The following is a 22582-nucleotide window of genomic DNA, read 5'->3' as shown; positions in this document are numbered from 1 at the left end:
TGATATATTCTTGGGAATAAGAATTAAAAATATAACTAATGGTGAGAAATCATTGATCAGAAACTATTTAATTTGGAAAACAGTGTTTGGTAGACACGTATGTCCTTTGTACATAGCATTTGAACTGTTTGTTAAAACAAATATATAGTACTTTTAACTGTGTAGAACTTTTATTGTCATATAATCAGCCTATATTTATATACATATACAATAACACTTATAAATACATTAAAATATTAACTGTTTATTTTGTTAGAAAGCAACAAAACCATTATTTTGTTGCCCAAATATTTTAATGGGATTTGAGATATTGTTGATAGGTTTTGAAATAACAAAAATAAGCTTTACTTTTGTTTATTTTCAGTTTAAAATAAAAATAGAGGATTCATTTTGGAATTAAAACTGTTGTATCTCTGAACTTCTGCATCAGTATACAAACCACTTGGATATTGGTTGCAAAATAGTTTTTAGTTTTAAGATTCTGAAATTGTGACAAAGAAACATAGAAACATGTTTTCAAAAGCATCCATTCTCATTTTGCATAACATTATCATTTTCAACTTGGAGTTACAGCTAAAAAAGAGATAATCATTGGAATAACATTTCTTCTATATGGACTATGAAAAAATATTTTGTGATAGAAGTTGGATACAGGAACACTGATTTTTTTTTTTTACTTTTTAATCGAGTTTATACACAACGCTTAATGTGTCCCACTTTTTGGTGTTCCATAGAAATTGAACGTTGTGACTGATAATTTATTACACCTCACATTATTATGTTTACTGTAAATTTTATATATTTGTGAAGCCCCACATAGTTGGACAAGATCAATACCATAAGAACTATACAGACTTAAATATGGTAATCTGAATGTTGGGAAAATACAGTTGTGAAAAGTGGGAGTGAATGATCAACCCTCACATACATTAGTCAGCTCATTAAGGTGGTATCTCTTTGAATATGAAATGTTTCTTCCTAGTTTCCTCCTAATGAGCTGTTATTTAAAAGATAAGTTACCAAGAGCTTCTATTTCTTGGCTCTGCTAATTTCCCAATTTCACCACAGTGCCCCAGAAAATTCAGGCCTGCTGTTTGTGGCTATTGCTCAATATTATTTATATAAATATTTTCTTTTATAAATATGTCCTCTTTAGAGGCAATATTTATTTCAGGCATGTTTTATTTATGTAGTTTATAACTCAGTAGTATAAAGACCAAGCTTATAATGATCATGATTAAAGATATGAAAATATCCTTTAAAATTATTTACTATAATGAAGACAGTATCCTCATTTGACTTTAAGGATGGTCTTCCTCTATTTTATCAGATAATTGGAGCATAAATTAATGTTTACAAAAGTATAAAGTATCCATTTTATAGAATGTGTACCAGTTTAATGCATTCAAATCATGATTTCAAAAAAGCCATAAAACATGTATCTGGTCATGTCCATCATTGAAATTCAGACATGCTACTTATGATCATAATAATGTGACTAATAGCCTCAAGAGAAGATTATATGATAGTCTTATTTTTATTTATTAAATTTGCATACCCTCTGATTCCCAAAGTTACTCAGTAATTTACAACAAAACTTTAAAAAAAAGTGGCAAACATTCCTTGCATGGCTGGGTCAAGAGCCAGCTCTTAATAGTTCTTCTAAACAATTAAAGAATGTGTTTCATCCAAATCTAATGGAGAACTTCATTTCAAAGGGCAGGCACTACTATAGGGAAGACAACTTTTGGAGTCCAGAGAGATGACATTGTGTGATCAAAGGAAATTGGAGCATACAGATCTTGCAGGATCAAATGACCTTTTTTTCAATTGTGCATGGATAGTAGATAAAACATTTTTCGCAAGGATTTCAGACATGGGTGGGCCTATGCTATTGACCAGCAATGATTCAGTGAACTAGGCATATTCCACACCCATTTCACCACATAGTTTATTTAATTTCTAATCACAGTATCTAAACTAATTGAACAAAGATAAAAGATTGGAAGAATCTCCTTTCAAATTATAATGGTGGGTTTTTATTTTTACTTCAAAATGCACAGTAAAGGGCAAAATACAATATCCAAGTAAATAATTACACATTTTTTTTTAAAAAAAGTATGACCATCTGAAAATTAAAGCTATTGAGTTTGTTAATTTTAGACTTTTTCTTGCTTGAAGCAAAAGATGGGAGTTTCCACTCCATCCACAAAATATTGAGTATTATACGAGTATCCTCTAACTGTTGTATCTGACAATAGTCTTGTTTTTCTGGCAAATGTAGTTCATGTGATACACATGACCAGTGTGCAACCTCATGTGCAAAAATAAATTGCTTTACCTTTCTAGGGAATGAAATGATTATGCTGATGTTATAAACAATCAAGGATTTAGGTAAATAATCAGAATTTAACAAATGATCTGAAAAATTAGGCTGCTAACAAAATTGTAACAGTTTATCAGAAGTAAATCCTGAAATAAGATTACAATTTTTCTTTCACAAATAAAGCACACCAAGTTTACATTCAATAAGGAAATAAAAAGTGTCATGGTAGTCTACAAAACTATCACAGTAAGAAAAATACAACGTCCATTATGGCAATCTAAAGTACATATAGCTACACATTATTTGAATTGCATATATAAACTCATGCCTTTACCTTTCCTACCCTTCCCTTCAAAACATTGTGAAAACAGTATTCTGCATTTTAAATAATCAAATTTTGCTGATCATTTCAACCAGCTATATTAATGTCCTTTTCTATATTTCAGTGCTCAGACAAGTGTTGATAAATATTTTGAGCCATTATGTAAATTGTATTTAATTTAAATCCTGATCTGCTTGTTATATGGAAGCATATCTAATAAACAGGATGTGACTTGCTTTCAGAAAATACTATAAGGCTGCTATCTGCCTTAATAACTACATTAGCCATCTTAAAATCCTATGTCACTATTTTAATGCAATATTGTATGAAACTGCTACCTTCACATTTGTATCAGTGAAAGTGAAACTCACTCATCAGGTTTTTCTGAGCCCTCTGTACAAGCCTAGTTTTTGTACTTCCTGCTCTTTTACTTTACTGCCCTATGGTTGCCATTTCACAATTATTTACAAAAATGCCTTGTTTCTAATGTAACTGTTCAAATAAACATACTGTGCTTAGTTCAATAGTGTATGTATTAGATATGGGTGTATGTATATCTATATATATCTATCTATATATAGATATAGATATGTAGTATAAAATTTAAAGTTTTAAAAAATAGCACGTATAGGAAACTAATAATGTATCAAAAGTATTAAAAGGAAACCATAAAATTAGAAAAATTGCATAGGATACACAATTGGTTTCACAAAAGAAACTTTCATTGTTGGCAAAACTGACTAGTAACATTTGGAAGAGAATATGCAAATAAAGAGAAATCCAGAATATATTTTGGTAATAGTTCTTTTATAAGTTCTCTTGGAGTATTACACATGTAATAATGCAAAGTTTCTGGACTTATAGGCTTATACCATGCTTGCCTTTCTGGGAAATGTATAAAGGATGGTGCTTGTACCCTTTCAAGAACAAAATTGGCATCTTCTTCAAGTCTCCCATAGGATCCTATGAAATCATACTTTACAGCACAGGGTTGACACAGGTTGTAAATTGGCATCCAATGTTCATTCATTTTTTCTGTTTCTTCATCTAAGAGATACCGGAGAAATTCAGAAAAGGTGACATCATCCCCCTTGCTTTTTCCAGGGTTTTTCCTATACCTTTTGACTATTTCTATACCGTATTTTAACTGATATTCTTTAATCTCACCAAATTTATTCCTATAAGCAGACAAAAGTCTTTCCATTGGGTCTCTGACAAACACAAATTTGAAGTAGTGGTTTAATCGATATCGAATCTCATCTGATTTCATGTCATTTAAAAAAATTAAATCTTTTTTGTGATCCATTTTAACTTTAACATCTATATTCTCCAACACACCATCTAAAACTTTCAAAATTCGTTTCCAGTTGGAGCAAGCCACTTTGGGAACATAACAATATAAAAAGCGATGTTTGTCACTAACCAGGATATGTTTGAGCACTGTCCTTCTCTGGCCTGCTGATAGATCCCAAATGGTACGAGGCATGTTTTTTTGTCTGCAAATGGTATGGATTGTCCTATTTCGGATATCCTGCAGCACTTGATAATCCGTATCTCCTGTTGTTCTGCCAGTTCTTCTCCAAAACAGTTCTTTAGTAGAGGGGTGGAGGGGTGGAGGCTTCATCTCAGCCAAAATTCCCTTCTCAATCATGAGGAGTAAGCCACTAGATGCCACAATTACACCAAACATCAACATGGAAGGCAGCAGCATAGTGTTACCAGTACCACGAGAACGATTCTTGGCAGACAAGGTAATCCGATGCATTGAAGACATCCCCATCTCTTTAGCTCTTGTCCCTAAAGGAACAAGGGGCTGTGGAAACATAGCCTGGAATCTCAGGTGGTGGCAGCACACATTTAAGGCTGACTATGCTATTGCCACTGACATTGCTTTGGATGGATTGGAGACAAAGGGCCCTGGCTATATATCAACAATAGTGCTGTTGGCAGCTGCCTTAATTAGCCTGGCCTAGTTCAGGCTAATAGATGTCTTTCATGAAGCAGCAGTAGGGCCCCAAAATTGGTGAGCTGGCATATTCCATGAGACAAAAGAAAATGGGAGATTCCAGGCTTCTTCCTTTGCGCCTGCAGGGCAGCTGCCGAAAAAGATTGGATGAACTGATTTTTTTGCAAAGCCAGGAAGGGCGGCTGCCGGCAGTGACGGCTTGGCAGGGAGGGCCTGTTCCTGTAATTGGAGCCTCGTTTACCCCTCCTCTTTCTCTTGTAGCTGCTGCATTTGCAGACTTCCTGGGGAAAACATTCAGAGTACTAGTGAGCAGGCAAAAGACAACTTATACACAAACAACTGCCTCCCTCCTTTCATACGCTTGCCTGCAGAATCCCTCTGGGCAGCAGAGTAAGATACTAGTTCTAATTTATTTCAGGCTTTCCAGAGAAAAGGGAAAGAAATAAGCAAAGATCAAAACAACTCAGCATAATATCCACGATTTCATAAAAAAGATAATTCACAATAGGGAAGTACAATCATAAATAGGGACAATTTGCATGCCAGAAAGTATGCAACTGTTTTGCAAGGGAGAGGAAGGAACATGAAGTCACATTTAAATGAGTAATTCTTAATGCCAACAAGTTATCCTCAGCCTAATCTACTATATCCAAATTCAGTCCTCAAACACCAGTCATCTTTGGGTGACATAATGTGTGTATGTGTTTAAAATTGCTTATTGTTCCACAAATATTTTCTAAAATGTGGACCCAAGCAACTACCACAACTTAGCTCACTGTGTGAATCCAGTGTTTATACGAGTGTAGCTTGCTATTAATGGGACACAGTTAAGTAGGATGCTATTGAATGGATTTCACTGATTTCCAAATAACAATCTGGAAATATACTATTATAGTTTATATAACATGACCTGCAAGCAATGCTCCACATAGGACAAATGGGACAAGCTTTGAGCAAAAGAATTAATGGACAATTAAATTTTACATTAGGACCTGAAACAAGAATATCAGAACATTCCAATTCCTTTTATACGTTGTTTATACATATGTATATATGTATATGTATATATATATATATATATATATATATATGTATATGTATATGTATATGTATATGTATGTATATGTATATGTATATGTATATTGTATATATCCATCATGGTTGTGCTTCGGCCAAAGGAAAACTAAAGCTCCAGAATACCTTGCTCCTGAGATGGAGACTGCCATATTTTTGAAGAAGTCTGCTTCCTCTATATAGCTATATGTATTAAAAGGAGAAAGACTATTCTCTGATTGCTATTTCACTATATATTTAAAAGGGATTTTTTTTTAATGAAGAAAGGAAGTTCCTCACATCTTGTTGCATCCCAACTTTTGTAGTGTGAAATTGCTGAGTTGCTTGACTGAGATGGGAAGCATATATATTAAATAAATAAATAAATCAAGAGTTTTATGGTCTGGTTCTGGTATGATAACTGGTTTGGGTGAGGTCATAAGCATATATTCTAAAATCAATAATTATAACACTGAAGAGATTTCCCCTTCCCCATTTAATGGCTGCCCATATGGGCAGGAATGAGTTAAGACATTATCTTAAGTATGTCTATATGACTATTAGTTTACAGTTGCTTTCTTTGCACTAATAGAATTTCTAGTATCTGTAAAACAACTATCTTATCAAAAGCCATGTCCTTAAATCTCTGGGTCTAAGTTCCAATACTGGATTAGTGAGCCTGACACCCATATCCTTTGTTTCTTACAGGTGTGTCTTCCTGTAAGCAGGAAGATTCTCAAGACATAAAGCTAATATCTAACAATATTCGTTTCCTTCAAGTATATCCAGTATCAGCTCAGTATCAGCTTCTTTCTGCTTTCTTTTATCACCCCTCTCCCTTTTCAGACCTTAAATGGAAGAATTTGTCACTACTATTATCTCCATTCTTCATAAGGATGTTAAATTTCTTGGTTTTTAATAGAGGATGTTGTGTTCAGGTAAAATTGTGCTGTAAAATGACAAAGGGCAAAAATGGTGAGAGAATATAACCCAGTAGTTTGAAGATAAAGCTTAAGAAGTTTTGATTCTACATAATCCACAAGAATCTGGATAACTACTGTACTGTATGACAGCAAAGACAGAGAGAAAACTCTAACATATGTTGCCACTTAGTGGTATTCTGAATGTTTGCAACTCAGATTTGAGAACTCAATTTTAGAAATCTAGTACTGGCATACCTACGAAAAAACTGGAAATAAATAGAAACAATACATTGCACACTAAAGAACTATGATATCACAATCATTTGGAGAGGGCAAGGAATATTGCAGTGTCTCTGGTATTGCAGTGTTTAATTTTTATTTTTTGACATGAGATCTATATTTTAAACAATTTATATGGCCACCTATTTCACTTCTATCACTCTGGGAAATAGAAGTTTATATTCAAAAATAAGACAAAGATTATGCAATTTATCAAAAAAGAAATCTAACCCATAAAGTATCATATGCCAGAGGTCCAAACAAAATCATTCCATTTTACCAACACTAAAAAATAATAACCATGTTTGCAATTCCTTTCACGCTAAAGCAGAAAACAACATTCCTATAGTTGTTGTTTTTTTAAGTTCAACATGGAATTGACACAAATTTTAAAAATTGCTAAATACAATTTTTCATTAATACACAAATTAGCCTGCATGTATTCTCTGGAACAATTTCTCAGTTTGGACTTAGAACTTTATGACAAAACACCTTTCTTATTACCTTCAGTTCCTGCCTCTTCCTTACACAAATTGAGCTTTTAAAGCTCCTCAGCTATCAGCCTCTTTATCTCTTTTTCTTCTGTAGGATAGGCCGGGGAAAGTGGCTATTCAAGTCGACCCATGTTTTCTATAGGATGCTACATCCGGATGTTGCTAAAAAGGCAAGAGAAAAACAAATAAAACAATCATCAGATTTCCCAGCAGGGGACAGAACTTTTTTCCTCAGACTAATTAAGAGTTAATACCATAGATATGGCCCTAAAGTACGAAGAAAGGGGAAGTCTGGGTAGAATAAAATGTTTTAGATTGCAATTTGATAGGAAAAGAGCAAGGAAGGATAAAGAGAAGCAACCTCTTGGAAAACGTTAATATATGCTGGAATGCTACACCCCCAGTAAGAAAAGACAGTTCCTTTGGCATGTAAGAAAAATTCCGGCCAGCCAATGGCGATAATTACATGCCAAAGATTCCTTCCAAAAAATCTTCTCAAAGATTGGTTTTCATTGCCCACGTGATCCGGCAGAGGCTTATGACTGGTTACTTTTTGCGCGTGCTATGAAGATTTCTTAAGGGCAAGTGGAAGGTGGGACAGACGGTTGATGAGGTGGTTATTGTGAGAAGAGAGAAAAAATGTCTGACTCCGAAAGTTCCCGCCTACTCCTGAATTGCGTCGTGGACTTTGATTGGGTTTAGAAATGTCAGGATGTAATTATTTGTGAGTGACTGACAAAGATTGTAGCTGTCGCCATAGGAGTGGTTTGTATCTTCAAGAGTTTCATTTTCTGTTGAAACGACTCCGTTGTGGGAAAGAACGGTATGCGCTTTTTCATTCCTTTTGTGATTGGGACAGGGCAACTCAAGGGGATTTCTTCCGTGCTAGTCGGAAAGAGTGATCGAAACCGGGATTCCACAATAATTAATAGTGGCAGTATTTTGTGGAGCCCTTCATAAATTGCCTTTGTGTCTTTAACCACAGTTAATTGAGCAGTAGTCTATTTAGTTAAACCATGTTTTCGAGATTAGCACGGCATGGTGAATATACGCTAACTACATAATTGAGCTTGCCTAACATTCTAGGCTAAAAGGTAAGTTGGGTTGGGTGATTCAGTTTATCATAGGCATGTACTCCTGAGGCCACCTTAATTTGGGTTCCCCTGTCTGAATAAGCCACATTGAATATAATGCTTCCAAAGGTTCATTTTAGTTCATAGGTATTTGATTTTCAGTAGAAGATATAAGAGTTATTAATTATATTCCAGCTATTCCTGCAACACCTATCATACTTGCAAATATTTAGCCCAATATTTCTGTTGCTAAGTGAGACATTTGTTAAGTAAGTTTGCCCCATTTTATAACCTTTCTTGCCACAGTTGTTAGGTGAATCGCTGTGTTAAGTTAGTAACATGGTTATTAAGTGAATTTGGCTTCCCCATTGACTGCTCGTCAGAAAGTTGCAAAAGGGGATCGTATGAAACCAGGACACTGCAACTGTTATAAATATGAGTCAGTTGCCAAGCATCTGAATTTTGATCATGCAACTGTAGGGGATGCTGCAATGGTTGTAAGTGTGAAAAACAGTCATAAGTCACTTTTTTCAGTGTCATTGTAACTTCAAACAATCACTAAATGAACTGTTGTAAATTGAGAAGTACCTGTACTTGATTGTGTAATGGATTGCATTGTAAAATGTTGCTACTTTCAAAATGATAATCCCTATAGTGAAACACTTTTTGCCCTAATGTGTGCATTTTTCTGCATCTAGGAATTTCCTTTTCAAAGTGAATGGTGTTTACATGGACTAACGATTAACTAATATGGCCTGTAGAAGAGAAGGAACTCAAGAACAGCTTCTCTCTAATATCATTTCAACTATGAATTCCAATAAGTCTCCGGCATATGCCAGTCAAGCTCATAGAATATGTATGGTGTCTGATTTTTTTTATCCAAACATGGGTGGAGTGGAAAGCCATATTTACCAGTTATCACAGTGCTTAATTGAAAGAGGACACAAAGTTATTGTAATCACCCATGCTTATGAGGATCGCAAAGGTATTCGATATCTCACCAATGGACTGAAAGTCTACTATTTACCATTAAGAGTTATGTACAACCAATCTACAGCCACTACTCTTTTTCACAGTCTGCCTCTGCTCAGGTACATATTTATTCGAGAAAGAATCACCATTGTCCATGCACATAGTTCATTTTCTTCTATGGCTCATGATGCACTGTTTCATGCTAAGACAATGCAGCTACGGACAATTTTTACAGATCATTCACTTTTTGGATTTGCTGATGTCAGTTCGGTGCTTACAAATAAGCTCTTGACTGTATCACTATGTGATACAAATCACATAGTATGTGTTTCTTACACAAGCAAAGAGAATACTGTATTAAGAGCAGCACTTAATCCAGAAATAGTTTCTGTCATCCCTAATGCTGTTGATCCTACTGACTTCACTCCAGATGCATCTAGACGTGACAACAACACAATAACTGTTGTTGTGGTTAGCAGACTTGTATATAGAAAAGGTAATAAGGTTGGAAGGGTAAGATGTATTTAAATGTTTTTTTAATGTGTATGGATCAGAAATTATCTTTATTGATTTTGCATTTTAAATAAATATTGTGCATAATATAAAGGGTGATTTTTAAGCCCTAAGATGTTTCTGTCTTGTCTGAACTGGATTTTAGATCCATGACAGATGTAATTTAATTCTGGGTTAATATATAGTATGTCATGGATTGAATCTATAAATTGGATGAACTGCAACTAACTTGAGGGAGAGAGAGGGAGGGAGGGAGGAAAGAGATGGTATTACCTTGCATGGTCTTGAAATTTTAAGCAAAGGTTTTGAATGTAAAATTGTAAGAAATTCTGGCAGCATCTTGCTGAATTGTAAATCTTCAGTAATAGCTGTAGAAATGCAGGCTAAAACTGGTTTCTAATTTATTTATAAATATGTAATTTATTTATAAATTAGAAATACTGTAAATTTGTAGGACATGGATGTACCCATGCAACAAAAACATAATAAGAAATACATGTTGAATGAGAATTTTTTTTCTTAAAAAAGATTGCTTCAGTCAAAAATTTCTAGCAGGCATATATTTCAAGATTGGTATAACTAGGTTATGAATGAGTATCCTATTCTTTGGGAGATTTTAGTTTAGGACCAAGAAAATGTTCACTGAGTAATAAAATTCACTAGATAATCTTGCATCAGTATCTTTTTCAAGCTAATCTTTTCTGCAGGTTGTGATTGAAAATAAATTGGTGAAAAAGATAGATGTATATGGCTGAGTGTTCTTCAAGAAGGTACTCTCTTTTGATGTGTCAATGTTACTTTCCAAAAATGGCTAGTGTAGGTTAGAATCTTAATTAATTGAATATAATAAAAATTAAATTAATTAAAATGATGAACAATTATTCCTTGTATATTATATTTTTCTTCCTATTGCATTAAAATTACAATTTAGTGACAATGTTCAGGGGAACTTTAGGCATTGCAAATAAAAGTGATTCCCAACCTGTGATCTGTGAAGACTTGAAGAAGTATTATGATTTAAATCTTGAGTTAAGTCTTGGTGGGCTGTGGCCATGGGCCGTGGCCACAAAAGGTATTTAATGGGAGTTTGTGGTGAAGAAACGGTTGAGAACCACTGGCATATAACATTGTGATGGACTGGGATTGGCAACATAACATCCCAAACAATTAAAAGGTGACCCCTGACTTCCAAAATTAAAATGATCTCTTACATATACATTCTTGATATTTGGGACATTTTAAGTGTTTAAATGATAAATGCTTTATTTCTTTTTAAATATAAGGCATTTTAAAGGATTGCCAGCCATTAATCTGGAGCTTTAGGGTTTATATTTTATTCTAAATGAGATCAAGAGTATTATTGAAAATAAGATGTAAATTACTTTTTATAAGAGTAGGTTGTATACTCTTTAGCTCAGAATTTTGCTCATATCTTGTTACAGTTCAGCCGGTCATTATGTTACCTGACTCAGTTTTATGACTTTTTTTATGGTAATCATAAAACAATCCATTTAGCATTTTATGCTGGAAAACAACTGGAAGTTTGCATACCACAGTCTCATGATTTCAGGATATTGCAGCTGGTCATAATTGCAAGCTGGTTGCCAAGCACCGAAAATGCAATCACAACTGCAAAGGTGGTGGTGGTCTATCATAAGTTTGAATGGAAATTATGCAATGACCACCTGTAATGTGTAACAGAAAAATAAAAGTGCACAGAGGTTGGTCAGCAGCATATAAGCTCTTTTGAAGTTCTGTCCTGGAAGGTAATTTACAACCATGCAATATTAATATAAAACTGGTTTAGTAAATTATTAAGGTTCTTACATTTTAAATATTGTATTTTGATTTTGAAATTCTGAAAGCTAACCAGTGGTGGAATGATTCATACAAAAGATGATTACTTAATAATCATTTTTTATAAAACTGAATAAATATTTTTCTTTAGGTATTGATTTACTTAGTGGTATAATTCCTGAGCTATGTCAGAAGTATCCAGATTTACATTTCTTAGTTGGAGGAGAAGGACCAAAAAGAATTGTATTAGAAGAAGTACGGGAAAGATATCAACTACACGAGAGGTATGTTTTCTGCATTGTATTTAATATAGCTATGTTAATTAAAGATTTACCAGGGAAATGAAGAAAGGAATAGGATGATGATTTTATATAATGGATAATATTTTGAAATAATAGAAAATATTGTAGCTCGGGTTTTAGGTTTTGGCTGTGATTTGTTCCCCAAGCTTGTTTTAATATAATTTCTGAACATTTTGTTACCAAACTAGGTAACATCATCAGCAGGATTTTCTTGTCCTATTCTCCTTAGCTCATAAATGTCTTGTGTGCCAGAGTAGTCAGTTTGTCGTACAATTGGTTATTTGTTAGATAAATTTGAATTCTGAGTAGCTGATTGGTTCTCTTGTTGATTGGTACTTCAAATGGTCTGGTTTCTTACATATTGATATGTTGGATCTAGATCAGTGCTTCTCAACGTTTGTGTGACGGCGACCCCCGTCACACAAACGTGCCGTGCATGCGCGGCGCACATGCGCGGCGGTGCCCCCATGCGCGGCGCACATGCGCGGCGGCGCCCCCCGAGGGGGAAAAATGGCGGATCGCCTTGTTTGGCGACCCCCGAGAAATGGTCGATTGACCCCAAATGGGATCGCGACCCATAGGTTGAGAACCGCTGATCTAGATCAGTGGTGGTGAACCTATGGCACATGTGCCAGAGGCGGCATTCAGAGCTAACTTGCTGAGGTCCCACCTGGCCGGATGCATCCCAGCATGGCTGGTTTCCCTCCCCCCTGTTCCCTCCCTCCTGTCCTCGCATGCTCTCCTTTTCCTGGGCACAATCCACTGCATCTATGCTTTTCTGAACTGCTGGCAGCAGGCTGCAGAGCCCCAGAGTGCGCCAGTCGAGGGGACGGCAGGCTGTGGCTGCTGATGGACACTGTTAGCCCCCATGTGCTCGTTGGCCTCTGTGTGCGGGGCCGATGATGTCAGGCAGCAGTTGCCCCGGCTCCTGCCCCGCCTTGCCCTACGGTAATGGCACCCATGCCCTGCCTCACCTTGCCTTGCCTCACCCTTAGGACGAGCCTCCTGCCCACCATGCCACTTACCAGAGACCCCCTAGATTTCCTCCAACTCTGCCCTGCCCCCACAGGCATCCCTCCCCACGAGCAACATCGAGGTGACCATGCCCACCTTGGCCAACCCACCCAGTCTGCCAGGACCACCACAGCCATACGCACCCAGTGGGCCATGCCCACCTGGCACCCGGCAATAAATAAGTGGGTTTTGGATTGCAGTTTGGGCACTCGGTCTCTAAAAAGTTTGCCATCACTGATCTAGATCAATATGCTTGTTAATTGCTCTTTGGTGGAATACCAAGCTTCAATAAATTCATGTGAAAATGTAGGTTGTTTCTCTTGATTTTTTTCTAATATTAATTATTATTGATAAAAATATCAATAACTCAATGACATGAGAGTATGTTTGGATGATCTTAGTTCTCACTATTTTGTTTCTCTGTGCTTGACTATTGAATATTTGCAATATAGCTGAACTAATATTTAGCATTTTAACCTTCTTTGAAGACAAGAGTTGGAAAAATTGAAAATTGATTTAGTTGCATTCCTCATGAAATGTGACTGATGTGGAAACTCTTAAAAAGCATAATCTAACATACTTTGTTCTTTGATGTAATTAAAATTAAAGACTTTGAAAATTAATTGATACTGATAGCATTAGTAGTTCATTCATAATCCAGTTGATTTCACAGTTAGTTGCAAGTATTTATCTTGGACTGTGCTTTTCTCTGTTGATAAAAATATTTCTATCAATATTTTTTTCTTTGTTTCTCAAAACTTTATAGAGTTCGTCTTCTAGGAGCCTTAGAACACCAGGAAGTTAGAAATGTCTTGGTGCAAGGTCATATTTTTCTTAATACGTCTCTCACAGAAGCATTTTGTATGGCAATTGTGGAAGCTGCCAGTTGTGGTTTACAGGTAAACCTTTTTCTTATTGAAAGAAATTAAATGGACCATTGTCTTAAGAATTTAATAAAACTACGATAGGAACAAAATCCATATAACACCTCTATGTTAAGAGCTATATTATTTGCCATTCTGGGCACAATTCAGGGTGCTGATTGTCACTTTTAAAGTCTTGTCACTTTTTCCCAGTAACATCTGTTTGTTTAATGCAAACTAATATGGCAGGTTTTTTAAATGTATATTTGATTAGAGACTGCTGTCTTTAGGAGCCAAGGAAGTGTATCTTCTTAATTAACCCTTATTTCCCTCAAGATGGCAGTTCTCTTATCATTTTCCTGCTGAGGAGGAAAATTGTTCTGTTGTGTGTTCCTTTCTTCATGTTATCATTTATATTATAATACATAATTTGTTTTAAAGTTAATGTGAATTATTTTAAATCCTGATTATGTGTTATGGAATTGTAAACTTCTTAGTGTTGGCTGATTGGCGTGCCTGCAAATAGGTAAACAAAATAAACTTAGTCTTTATCAGTGGCAAAATTTCCATCTAGTTTGAGGTAAAATAGTACATTTTAAAAGCATCTGTCAAGTAAAAAATGGTGAAGAGTAATATTTGTAGTGTTTTCTATTGCATGTACATTCTAAAATGGGAACACATAAAAGTGAGGTCTAACGACAAACTAAACATCCCTGAAGGAGTGGGGATGGCATTGCAGCGGAGATTGGTGGCCAGACATTGAATTCTAGCCAGTGGAGTTTTCTCTGGACAAAGAGAGATCATGAGATTATTCACCTGCACTCCAGACAGCTGCTACTCATGAGGCTACTGCAAAAATTATGGGGTTGAGTGGTTGGAAGTCAAGGGATTTCAGTCATGCTCACAACTGCAATGCAGCCTTTAATGAACATAAGATTTGCAAATGCCTCATTTTCTTAACCACTATCAGATGCAATCAATTTAAAGTTAAAGAGTGATCTTCCAAATAGCAGGATAAGGGAAAAACACTTGTTGAGTTTCTGATAAAAGTGAAAAAAATAATGTTTAAAGAGTTTTAAATTACTACTTAAAAGCTTAACAAAAATCTGATGTAAGAAAGTTTAAATGGATAAAAGGGTCAATAGTTTTGAAAGATTAATTTTTGGCAAAAGCCTTTTAAAAGTATTGGAGCTAAATCGACATGCAGATTAGACTTTTGTAGAGTGTTGTTTCTTTAACATTAAAGAAACGGTGGATTTGACAAAATAAAGATAAATATGAGACAGATTGTATGATTGTAATTATGGAGTACCAAATGAGACTTAAATATGAAGGACAAAGAAAGGCAAAACAAAAAACAATTGGGGGAAGCCTGTAATTCAGACTAATTTGGTATGCTAGCAGGTTTTAAGATTAAGAATTAGCAGACAAAAATGCTTACAAAAATAAAGGATCAAACAAAAATGATGAAGAAAATTGGCTTAAGATTGAGATGAAAAAATAAAATATTTGAGTATCACAAATATTGATTATATGTTATTGCAAAATAATTATGTAAGATATGGAATGAAATTAAAAGGATATGCTAATATGAAGATAAAATAAATTTGTTACTATTGGGGAGAATTTCTGTGATAAAAATAAATGTTCTGCCTGGAAAGATAGTTTTGTTTCAGATACTATCTTTTTTGAGAACTGATAGACCATTTAAATAATACCTAAAAGTTATCTCTAAATTTGTATGATAGGGAAAAATCTACGAGTTAAATATAAGATGTTATAAAATGCAAAGGAAAGAAGAGGATTGGGTTTACCTGATCTGAAATTGTATTTTGCAGTTTATCATTTTGTTTGGGTGTTGTTGAAAAATTAAGACTGAATAAAAGAGTTAGAATGTGGAATAGGTACAAGTCCAGATTATTCCTGAAAATAGCTTTATTGGCTGTCAATACAAGTATTTGATAGAGGAGAAAAAAATAGGCATTTATAACTGCTGGGAAGAAAATTGGAAGCCATATCTTTATATTCTTTATATACTTTTTCTATTTCTACTTTTTTTGTACTTTCTTAACTTTTTTAATTTCTCCCTCTTTCATTCTATTTTAGTTTGTATTAGTTCTTATTTTTAATATGAAGCCTTTCAATAAAAATTATATTAAAAATAAAATAAAATGGAAACACCTAACAATTGTATCCTTTCCCATTTGAACAATTGTGTTTGTGCTTTCAAGTCAGAGTTGACTCCCGGCAACTGCCTAGATTAATCCCTGCACTTTTCTTGGCAATTTTTTTTTTTAAAATGGTTTATCATTGCCAGCTTTCTAGGAGTGAAAGAGAATGACTGGCCCAAGGTCCCCCAGTTGGCTTTATCTAAGGTATATTTAGAACTCATGGTCTTCCAGTTTTTAGCCTGGTGTCATAATCATTACACAAACTGGTGCTATTTGAAAGAATGGTAATGGTAAATCAATTGCTTTCTTTTCTATTTTGGAGTGCAAGGACAAGCTACACAACCTATTTAATACAGGTCCCCATTATAAACATTTCTGGAAGCACTGAACTTTTAAATGGCTGAAGGTAATAAGTATTTTATAAAGTAAAGAATGAATATGATACAGTCAGAACAACAAGTAATGTGAAGTACTTTAACAGAATAATACTGGATAATTATTGGGATAAAGATTCCTACAAACAAAATATTAAAATAGTGGAGGGTATAGTTAGGAAATAGTTCAGAAGTGAGGTAATGTTTTGTCAGTATATTAAAAAAATTATATACTATTCAGAAAAACAACAGATCTCTTTTTTTGGGAAACATAAGCTATTATATATTATCAGTACAGTATTTGTATTTTTGAGATACAATTTCCCTAGCAAAAGCATTATAATTTATCTGTTGTTTCAGGTGGTTAGCACAAGAGTTGGTGGGATTCCTGAAGTACTTCCAGATGATTTTATAATCTTGTGTGAACCTTCAGTGAAATCCCTCTGTATTGGATTGGAAAAGGCTATTGGCCAACTGAAGTCAGGATCATTGTTGCCTCCAGAAATTATGCATGATAAAGTTAGAACATTCTACACTTGGAGAAATGTTGCAAAAAGAACTGAAAAAGTAGGTGAACTTTCTTGTTTGGAAACTCTGTATTAATTTGAGAACATATTTTCTAATAGTTTATCTCATTGTGGAAATTCAATTACATTGCTATCTTTATGCACTTAACCTGTAGCCATCTAGTATCTTACATATAGGGAACTTGGTGTGCCAGAGTAAGTGTAGACAAGGGATTTATCTATTAATGGTGTACTAGCTCAAATGGCAATTTTTTTGCAGATCCCTTCATATCCATCTCATACTTCAGCCTCATTTCGAGGAACTACTTTTCCAGTATATCTTATTTTAAAAGATGCTTGCTGTCCTATTAAGACTGGAGTTACTGCACATGGATAGGAGAATTTTTTTTCACAGTCCTTTGCTTTGGAAAAGTAATCTTTGGGAGCCAATGATGTGACACAAAACCATGATCAGTGGATGTTGCTGCTGTAAAGTTGTTCTTCTTTATGAGTTGTTCCTAACTTCTGGTTTTATGTCCAGAGATTTGATGAGAGAGTTATCATGGTCTGATTAATTCATTATCCATATTCATTTGTAAATGTAGGTCTTCTGTAATTATATTTAATAATCATACATTTGTAATCATCCAGTTTGGATTACATGCCAAATCCTATCATATTATGGATAGGAAATATATGAAATTTTCAATGACAAATTTTAGGAATCTGGAGATTATTCTAGGAGAACATCTGAAAAATAAGGGAAATTAGTTCTTCTAGTTGACTCCTTTGGATATACCAAAGATTATTCCCTAGTGTATTCTAGTGTTACATTTATAATATATTTATGATTAAGAATGAATGTCTTTGAGTTAATACAATTTACATATTGCAGACAAACTTAATTTATGTATTTGTCTTCCTCCAGGTATACAACAGAGTGGCAAATGAAACTGTATTGTCAATGGGCAAACGACTTGAGAGACTTATCACTCATTGTGGCCCAGTGACTGGTTGCATTTTTGCTCTTTTGGCTATGCTCAGCTTTCTTTTTCTGATATTTCTGAAATGGCTGATACCTGATGATTTTGTTGATACTGCAGTAGATGCCACAGGCCTAAAGGGAGCATGGACTAGGAAATATTTCCACAATAAAAATAAAAAAGAAAATACTACAAACTCCTAAAGGTGGTAGAAGTGAAAAAAAACTTTCATTCCCTTACTTGTCTTACACTATTAGGATTTGCTATTAAATTTACATTTATCAAGCAAAACTGCTTATATGTCATTGGACAGCTTTCAGTAATGAATGGAAAGAAACTAAAGCAAAGTTCTACCTCAGCATTAATCTAAACTGGTTTAGGAGAGACATTTTCCCAAGATATGCTGCAAAATCTGTTCACATTTATTTCAGCTTGAAATATTTTATAAATACATGGAATGTCATGTCCATTAATGAAATCGATCATCTGAAGAAATAAAGGGGAAAATAGGTGAGTTGGTAGATCTTTTGTCTATTTTTAGAGTTTTTTCTGTTTTTAATTTGTCTTGCACCATCATAATATGCTTAAAAATTGTATGGAAAAGTAGCAGTATATGTTCTGATCCAGTATAATACAACAAAATACCTGACTTTTTAAATATAGATCCCAAATCTACTTGTTGAGATGGTATGATCAGTTCAGTATGTTGATATGATCAACTAAAATTGAGAAATGCACAATTGTGAAGTTGGGAAAATATTCTCTTTGTTTAGGCATCTATCACTCATTTTAATAGTTTGAAAACAAGTATAATTGACATGTTCTGAATTCTTCTCTGCCAATATTTTGAAGCTTTCAGAAGAAGGTTCCAAGTTCTTCCAAGACCCAACAGTAAGTCTTTTGAATCTACTTTTATAAATCAGTTGAGACATAATGAAAAAACTCTCTTTTTACATTAAGGCCTAGCATCATGTTCATTTTTATTTTCTTTTACTTTACATTTTTAAATAAAAATTGTCTTACAGATATCTATTAAAACTCATTCCAATCAGTACTTCCTGACAGGATAAAGTAAAAACAGGTGCTTCAGTTTTTTCCTATATGTGACCTTTGTCTGAACAATTTTGTTTGTACTGTTATATTTCTACTATTCCAAACACCAGAAAACTTGAAAACGGTGGTCATTTTCTTTTACCCTATCATAATTATTTTGAGAAGGAAAAACCACCCACACCGTATTAAAGCACTGATGAAATATGTACATCTAAGATTTCTAATTTTTATTTTCATTGTTGTAAAAAACAAGAGATAAGCACTCCCATTTTGTAAATGAGAGAGTAATCCTTTTAGTGAAAGCATTTATAAAGATCTAAAAATATTTTGAGGAAGAAAATCGAACAAATAGACAGTTTTCCAATACAAACTTGCCAATACCAGTAGAGTATACAGTATAAATTAAATAGACATGCAATAGAATTGTGTCAATATTCTTGACCTCCAACTTAACAACTGCAAGTAAATTTAACTAATACCATCTTTGGAGGAATATTAATCATAAATCTGAACTACTTGGCAATTTATTTGGCATAATATTAGTTTTAAAAAGAAGACTAACTTAGACAGTAATTTGGATTATTACTTCATACCTTGGCAAATGCAATGTTAGCCCTTTGCCATTTATCTAGCATTTATATTTCAAAATTTCTAAGCACTCTTCTAAGTTAAATATTATTATGGTCTCTATATATCAGTCTTCTATGACTAACAGTTTAATTCAGGTATCTTTTCTTAAGAAAACAATTTCTGTAGAGTAGGAATTTTTACAGCTTCTTATGCCTATGGTTCCTTTGGCCTAACTCAATATTACAGAAATAGATTTATTCTTCTGCAATATGATTTTACTCTGCAGATTTATTTAACCCTGTGAAATAATTTATATAAAGGCTGCAGGAAAAGGACCAATTAGATATGCTTGTTCTTCTGGAAGAAAAATACCATTTCAAAGTCTATTCTATAACTTGTACATTTGAAGATACTTTGGAGCTTTTCTTAAATGTCTAAATATCATAGCCTTACTATGTCAAGTGATTTGCTTTTCTCTGCTTACGATAGCCCTCTTGCATCAAACATAATTAGTTTTTTTAGTTGCCACTGCATATGAGCAATTTCTAATCCTATAGATGGTAGAATTAAGCAAAAATATGTTACATTTGATAGTAAGAAAAATCTTTACATGTTAAAAATAATGTTGACTATGCTTTAAATTGGTACATGTTTCACAATAAATAATGGTTCCTAGTTTTCTATATTTATTGACATATGTTATGGCTACATTCTGTATTTATGGGTTTTTGAACCAAAGCTATTGTAATCCAATGAGTGTGAAGCAATGGCTCCTTGGCTATTAAAAAAAATCATGAATATTTATGAAAAATATTCATAAATTGAATATTCAGTTCCTCAATCATGGCTAATCAATGAAAATGTATCACAGTAAAATTAATACTTTTTCTATTACATATATGAAATTACTAATTTGGAAGTTACAAAATTAGGTGATTTTAAAATCTTTGCAAGGTAGAACTTCAATTCTTTAATAGACTTCATAGCAATTATGGAATGTAGAAGTATTCTTGCCTATACCAAAGACTACATTTTGTGATGATGAAAGGTAGTTTTATTTTGTAAAGTCAAAGATTCAGGTTTCTGTCTTTATCTACAAATAAAACTGTTTTTAATACTCTGTGTTGATACGGTTGTAAATTATTATTTTCAGATCATTTATCATGAAAAAGTAGTTTGCAGGAAATTTGTTAGGCAATGCCCTTAAAGAACATTCCTGAGTACTATTTCACCTTACAGGAAGCATTTAAGAAGTTTAAAAACATGTTGAATGTACTAAGTTATGATATACAGATGGGAACTCTGTCAATACAGATATTACTCTACAGACTTTTGAGTTGCAAACTTTCAGTGATATGAGTAAATTGATTCACAAATCCATCCTAGAAGGTCCCAGGAAAAGATGGGAAAGAGTTAGTTTCCATCACACCACATGCATTTGTGGCATGCTGAAAATTAACCTTTCTCCAGTGTGATGACTGTAGAATCCACCGGATGGGTTATTTCAGTCTTCCTGCTCAGATAGATTAGGTCAGAACTTTGGCCATGCCTCCCTCAGGGTGTGTCTTCCCAGTTTTGACTTGGCTCTCTTAGTTAGGCTAGATTAATTGAATTGGTGTTTCTTCTAATTGGAAATTATTGATTTCAAATAGTGATTGGGTTTTTCTATTGGGTTTTGATTCAAATTGGAGTTAAATTTTCACTAAATTGGATAAATTGAAAGCTCAAATTGATTTGGAGCCTTCTGGCTTCTAGCCACAGGCTCCTCTGTGGAGGGCTGTAGCAGTTTCTCTCTGGCCAGGGACTCAGCTCTCTGGCGGCAAGCAGCGCAACCGTGGTTCAGCCAAGCAGCTGATTTTTGGTGTTTGGAGCCCCTAAGGACTCGAATGGGTCAACGGTTTCCCTTTTCACCTTTCAGAGGCACGAGGCTTCTCTTGGATCCGGAATCGCGGCAGCAGACAGCCGATCAACCGCAAGTTTGAGAAATTTCTCATTAGTTCTTTCTGGCTCTGGGATTGTTTTTTTTCTGACTGGGGCTCCGTTTTCCTCAATTTCCCTGCCTTTGGGTAATAGTCCTCCTTGGGAGGCTCTAAAGAGGCGCGGTCGCCATTTTAACCGCGTGTAAGGCAGGGGGCCGCCATTTTGAAGACAGTAAATACAATGGATACCATTTTGGGTGTGGCCGGAATGGTCGCCATTTTGAATGGGGCCTTTTTGAACTTGGAAGCCTCCTTTCTTTGTACTGCCTCGGATGTGCCTCACAAGGCTCAGAGGCCTGAACCTTCTCCTGCGGTCCTGACTTTTCAGTCCTCACTTGGGGAGAAGTTATACAGGGCTGACCTCAGATCCCTATTGTGGATCATTGGATCCTGCATACTCCTTGTGATTCTGTACAGTTCGGTTTGGTCCTTGGGGTGAGTTGAGCGGAGGAGCTTATTTAATCCACCTATTGCTATTAGTGTGTGGCATTTGTCACAGGGCTAGACAGGCAGTTCTAAGAAACTGTCTTGACTGTCCCTTGCCATTGCTGTTGTGCAGAGCTAGGATCGGCTTTCCATCTCTGTCAACCAAATCTGCGTCTTGGTCTCCCCCCACCATCTGGATATTTCCTACTCGGTATATCTGGATTGCAATGGTGGACAGTTCCTCGCTCCAAGCATTACAGGATTCCGGGATCCCCCCCCTCTCAATCAAAGCGCAGATCTACTGTTTTGAAATCGGGGGAAAAGGAAGGCCAAAATAAAGCACATTTCTCCCAAGGAACCCTCTAAATCGGCTGAGCGAGAGGCTTTGAGGGGACATTTGGCACTAGAGAAGGGATTCTCCAACGCCCAAAGGCTCAGGTCCAGTGAAGTGGAAATGGTTTCCCCTACTTCAGTGGACATTCCTATATCTGAACCTCCTGTTGTTCCTTATCATGATGACTCAAGGGCTTGGTCTCCTCAGGGGGAAACTGAGCAGGTTGGGGTCTAACATTCCTCATCATCATCTTTGGCTCACCAAGGACCTGAGGGCACGTACATCCCAG

The 22582-nt window shown here is 34.9% G+C and overlaps 2 protein-coding genes across 7 annotated transcripts; one reads left to right on the top strand and one right to left on the bottom strand.

Annotated features, from left to right (window-relative positions):
* Positions 1 to 677: 677 nt before the first annotated feature.
* CHST14 (carbohydrate sulfotransferase 14) lies at positions 678 to 7972 on the bottom strand. Of its 4 annotated transcripts, XM_039370025.1 has the most exons (4): positions 7725 to 7844; positions 7374 to 7525; positions 6516 to 6616; positions 678 to 4895 (listed from the first exon to the last, which is right to left on the bottom strand). In XM_039370025.1, exon 4 carries the CDS (start codon positions 4471 to 4473, stop codon positions 3370 to 3372), a length of 1104 nt encoding a protein of 367 aa, XP_039225959.1. In that variant the 5' UTR covers positions 4474 to 4895; positions 6516 to 6616; positions 7374 to 7525; positions 7725 to 7844; the 3' UTR covers positions 678 to 3369. The 4 variants fall into 4 exon arrangements, with proteins under 4 accessions (XP_039225959.1, XP_039225958.1, XP_039225956.1 ...); XM_039370024.1 differs by lacking the exon at positions 6516 to 6616 and having other exon boundaries at positions 7830 to 7972; XM_039370022.1 differs by lacking the exon at positions 6516 to 6616.
* PIGA (phosphatidylinositol glycan anchor biosynthesis class A) lies at positions 7967 to 20674 on the top strand. Of its 3 annotated transcripts, none has more exons than XR_005559949.1 (7): positions 7967 to 8186; positions 9135 to 9904; positions 11870 to 12002; positions 13801 to 13933; positions 16803 to 17009; positions 17877 to 18441; positions 18784 to 20674. XR_005559949.1 is itself a non-coding variant. In XM_039370021.1 (6 exons), the coding sequence occupies exons 2-6, from the start codon at positions 9187 to 9189 to the stop codon at positions 18132 to 18134; spliced, it is 1449 nt and encodes a 482-aa protein (XP_039225955.1). In that variant the 5' UTR covers positions 7967 to 8186; positions 9135 to 9186; the 3' UTR covers positions 18135 to 20674. The 3 variants fall into 3 exon arrangements, 1 of the variants encoding a protein (XP_039225955.1); XR_005559948.1 differs by having other exon boundaries at positions 18705 to 20674; XM_039370021.1 differs by having other exon boundaries at positions 17877 to 20674.
* The last annotated feature ends 1908 nt before the right edge of the window (positions 20675 to 22582 follow it).

Source organism: Crotalus tigris, unplaced genomic scaffold (genome assembly GCF_016545835.1).
Source record: "Crotalus tigris isolate CLP2741 ecotype Arizona unplaced genomic scaffold, ASM1654583v1 scf7180000021349.119011, whole genome shotgun sequence".
Lineage (NCBI taxonomy): Eukaryota > Metazoa > Chordata > Lepidosauria > Squamata > Viperidae > Crotalus > Crotalus tigris.
The sequence above is the reverse complement of the archived record's forward strand: the minus strand, read 5'-3'. Positions and strand labels throughout refer to the sequence as shown.

Coding starts and splice junctions, on each gene's coding strand:
- CHST14 (XM_039370024.1), bottom strand. CDS start 4,473: ATGTTTCCACAGCCCCTTGTTCCTTTAGGGACAAGAGCTAAAGAGATG.
- PIGA (XM_039370021.1), top strand. CDS start 9,187: ATGGCCTGTAGAAGAGAAGGAACTCAAGAACAGCTTCTCTCTAATATC. Junction 12,003..13,800: donor AGATATCAACTACACGAGAG/GTATGTTTTCTG, acceptor AAAACTTTATAG/AGTTCGTCTTCTAGGAGCCT. Junction 17,010..17,876: donor TTGCAAAAAGAACTGAAAAA/GTAGGTGAACTT, acceptor GTCTTCCTCCAG/GTATACAACAGAGTGGCAAA.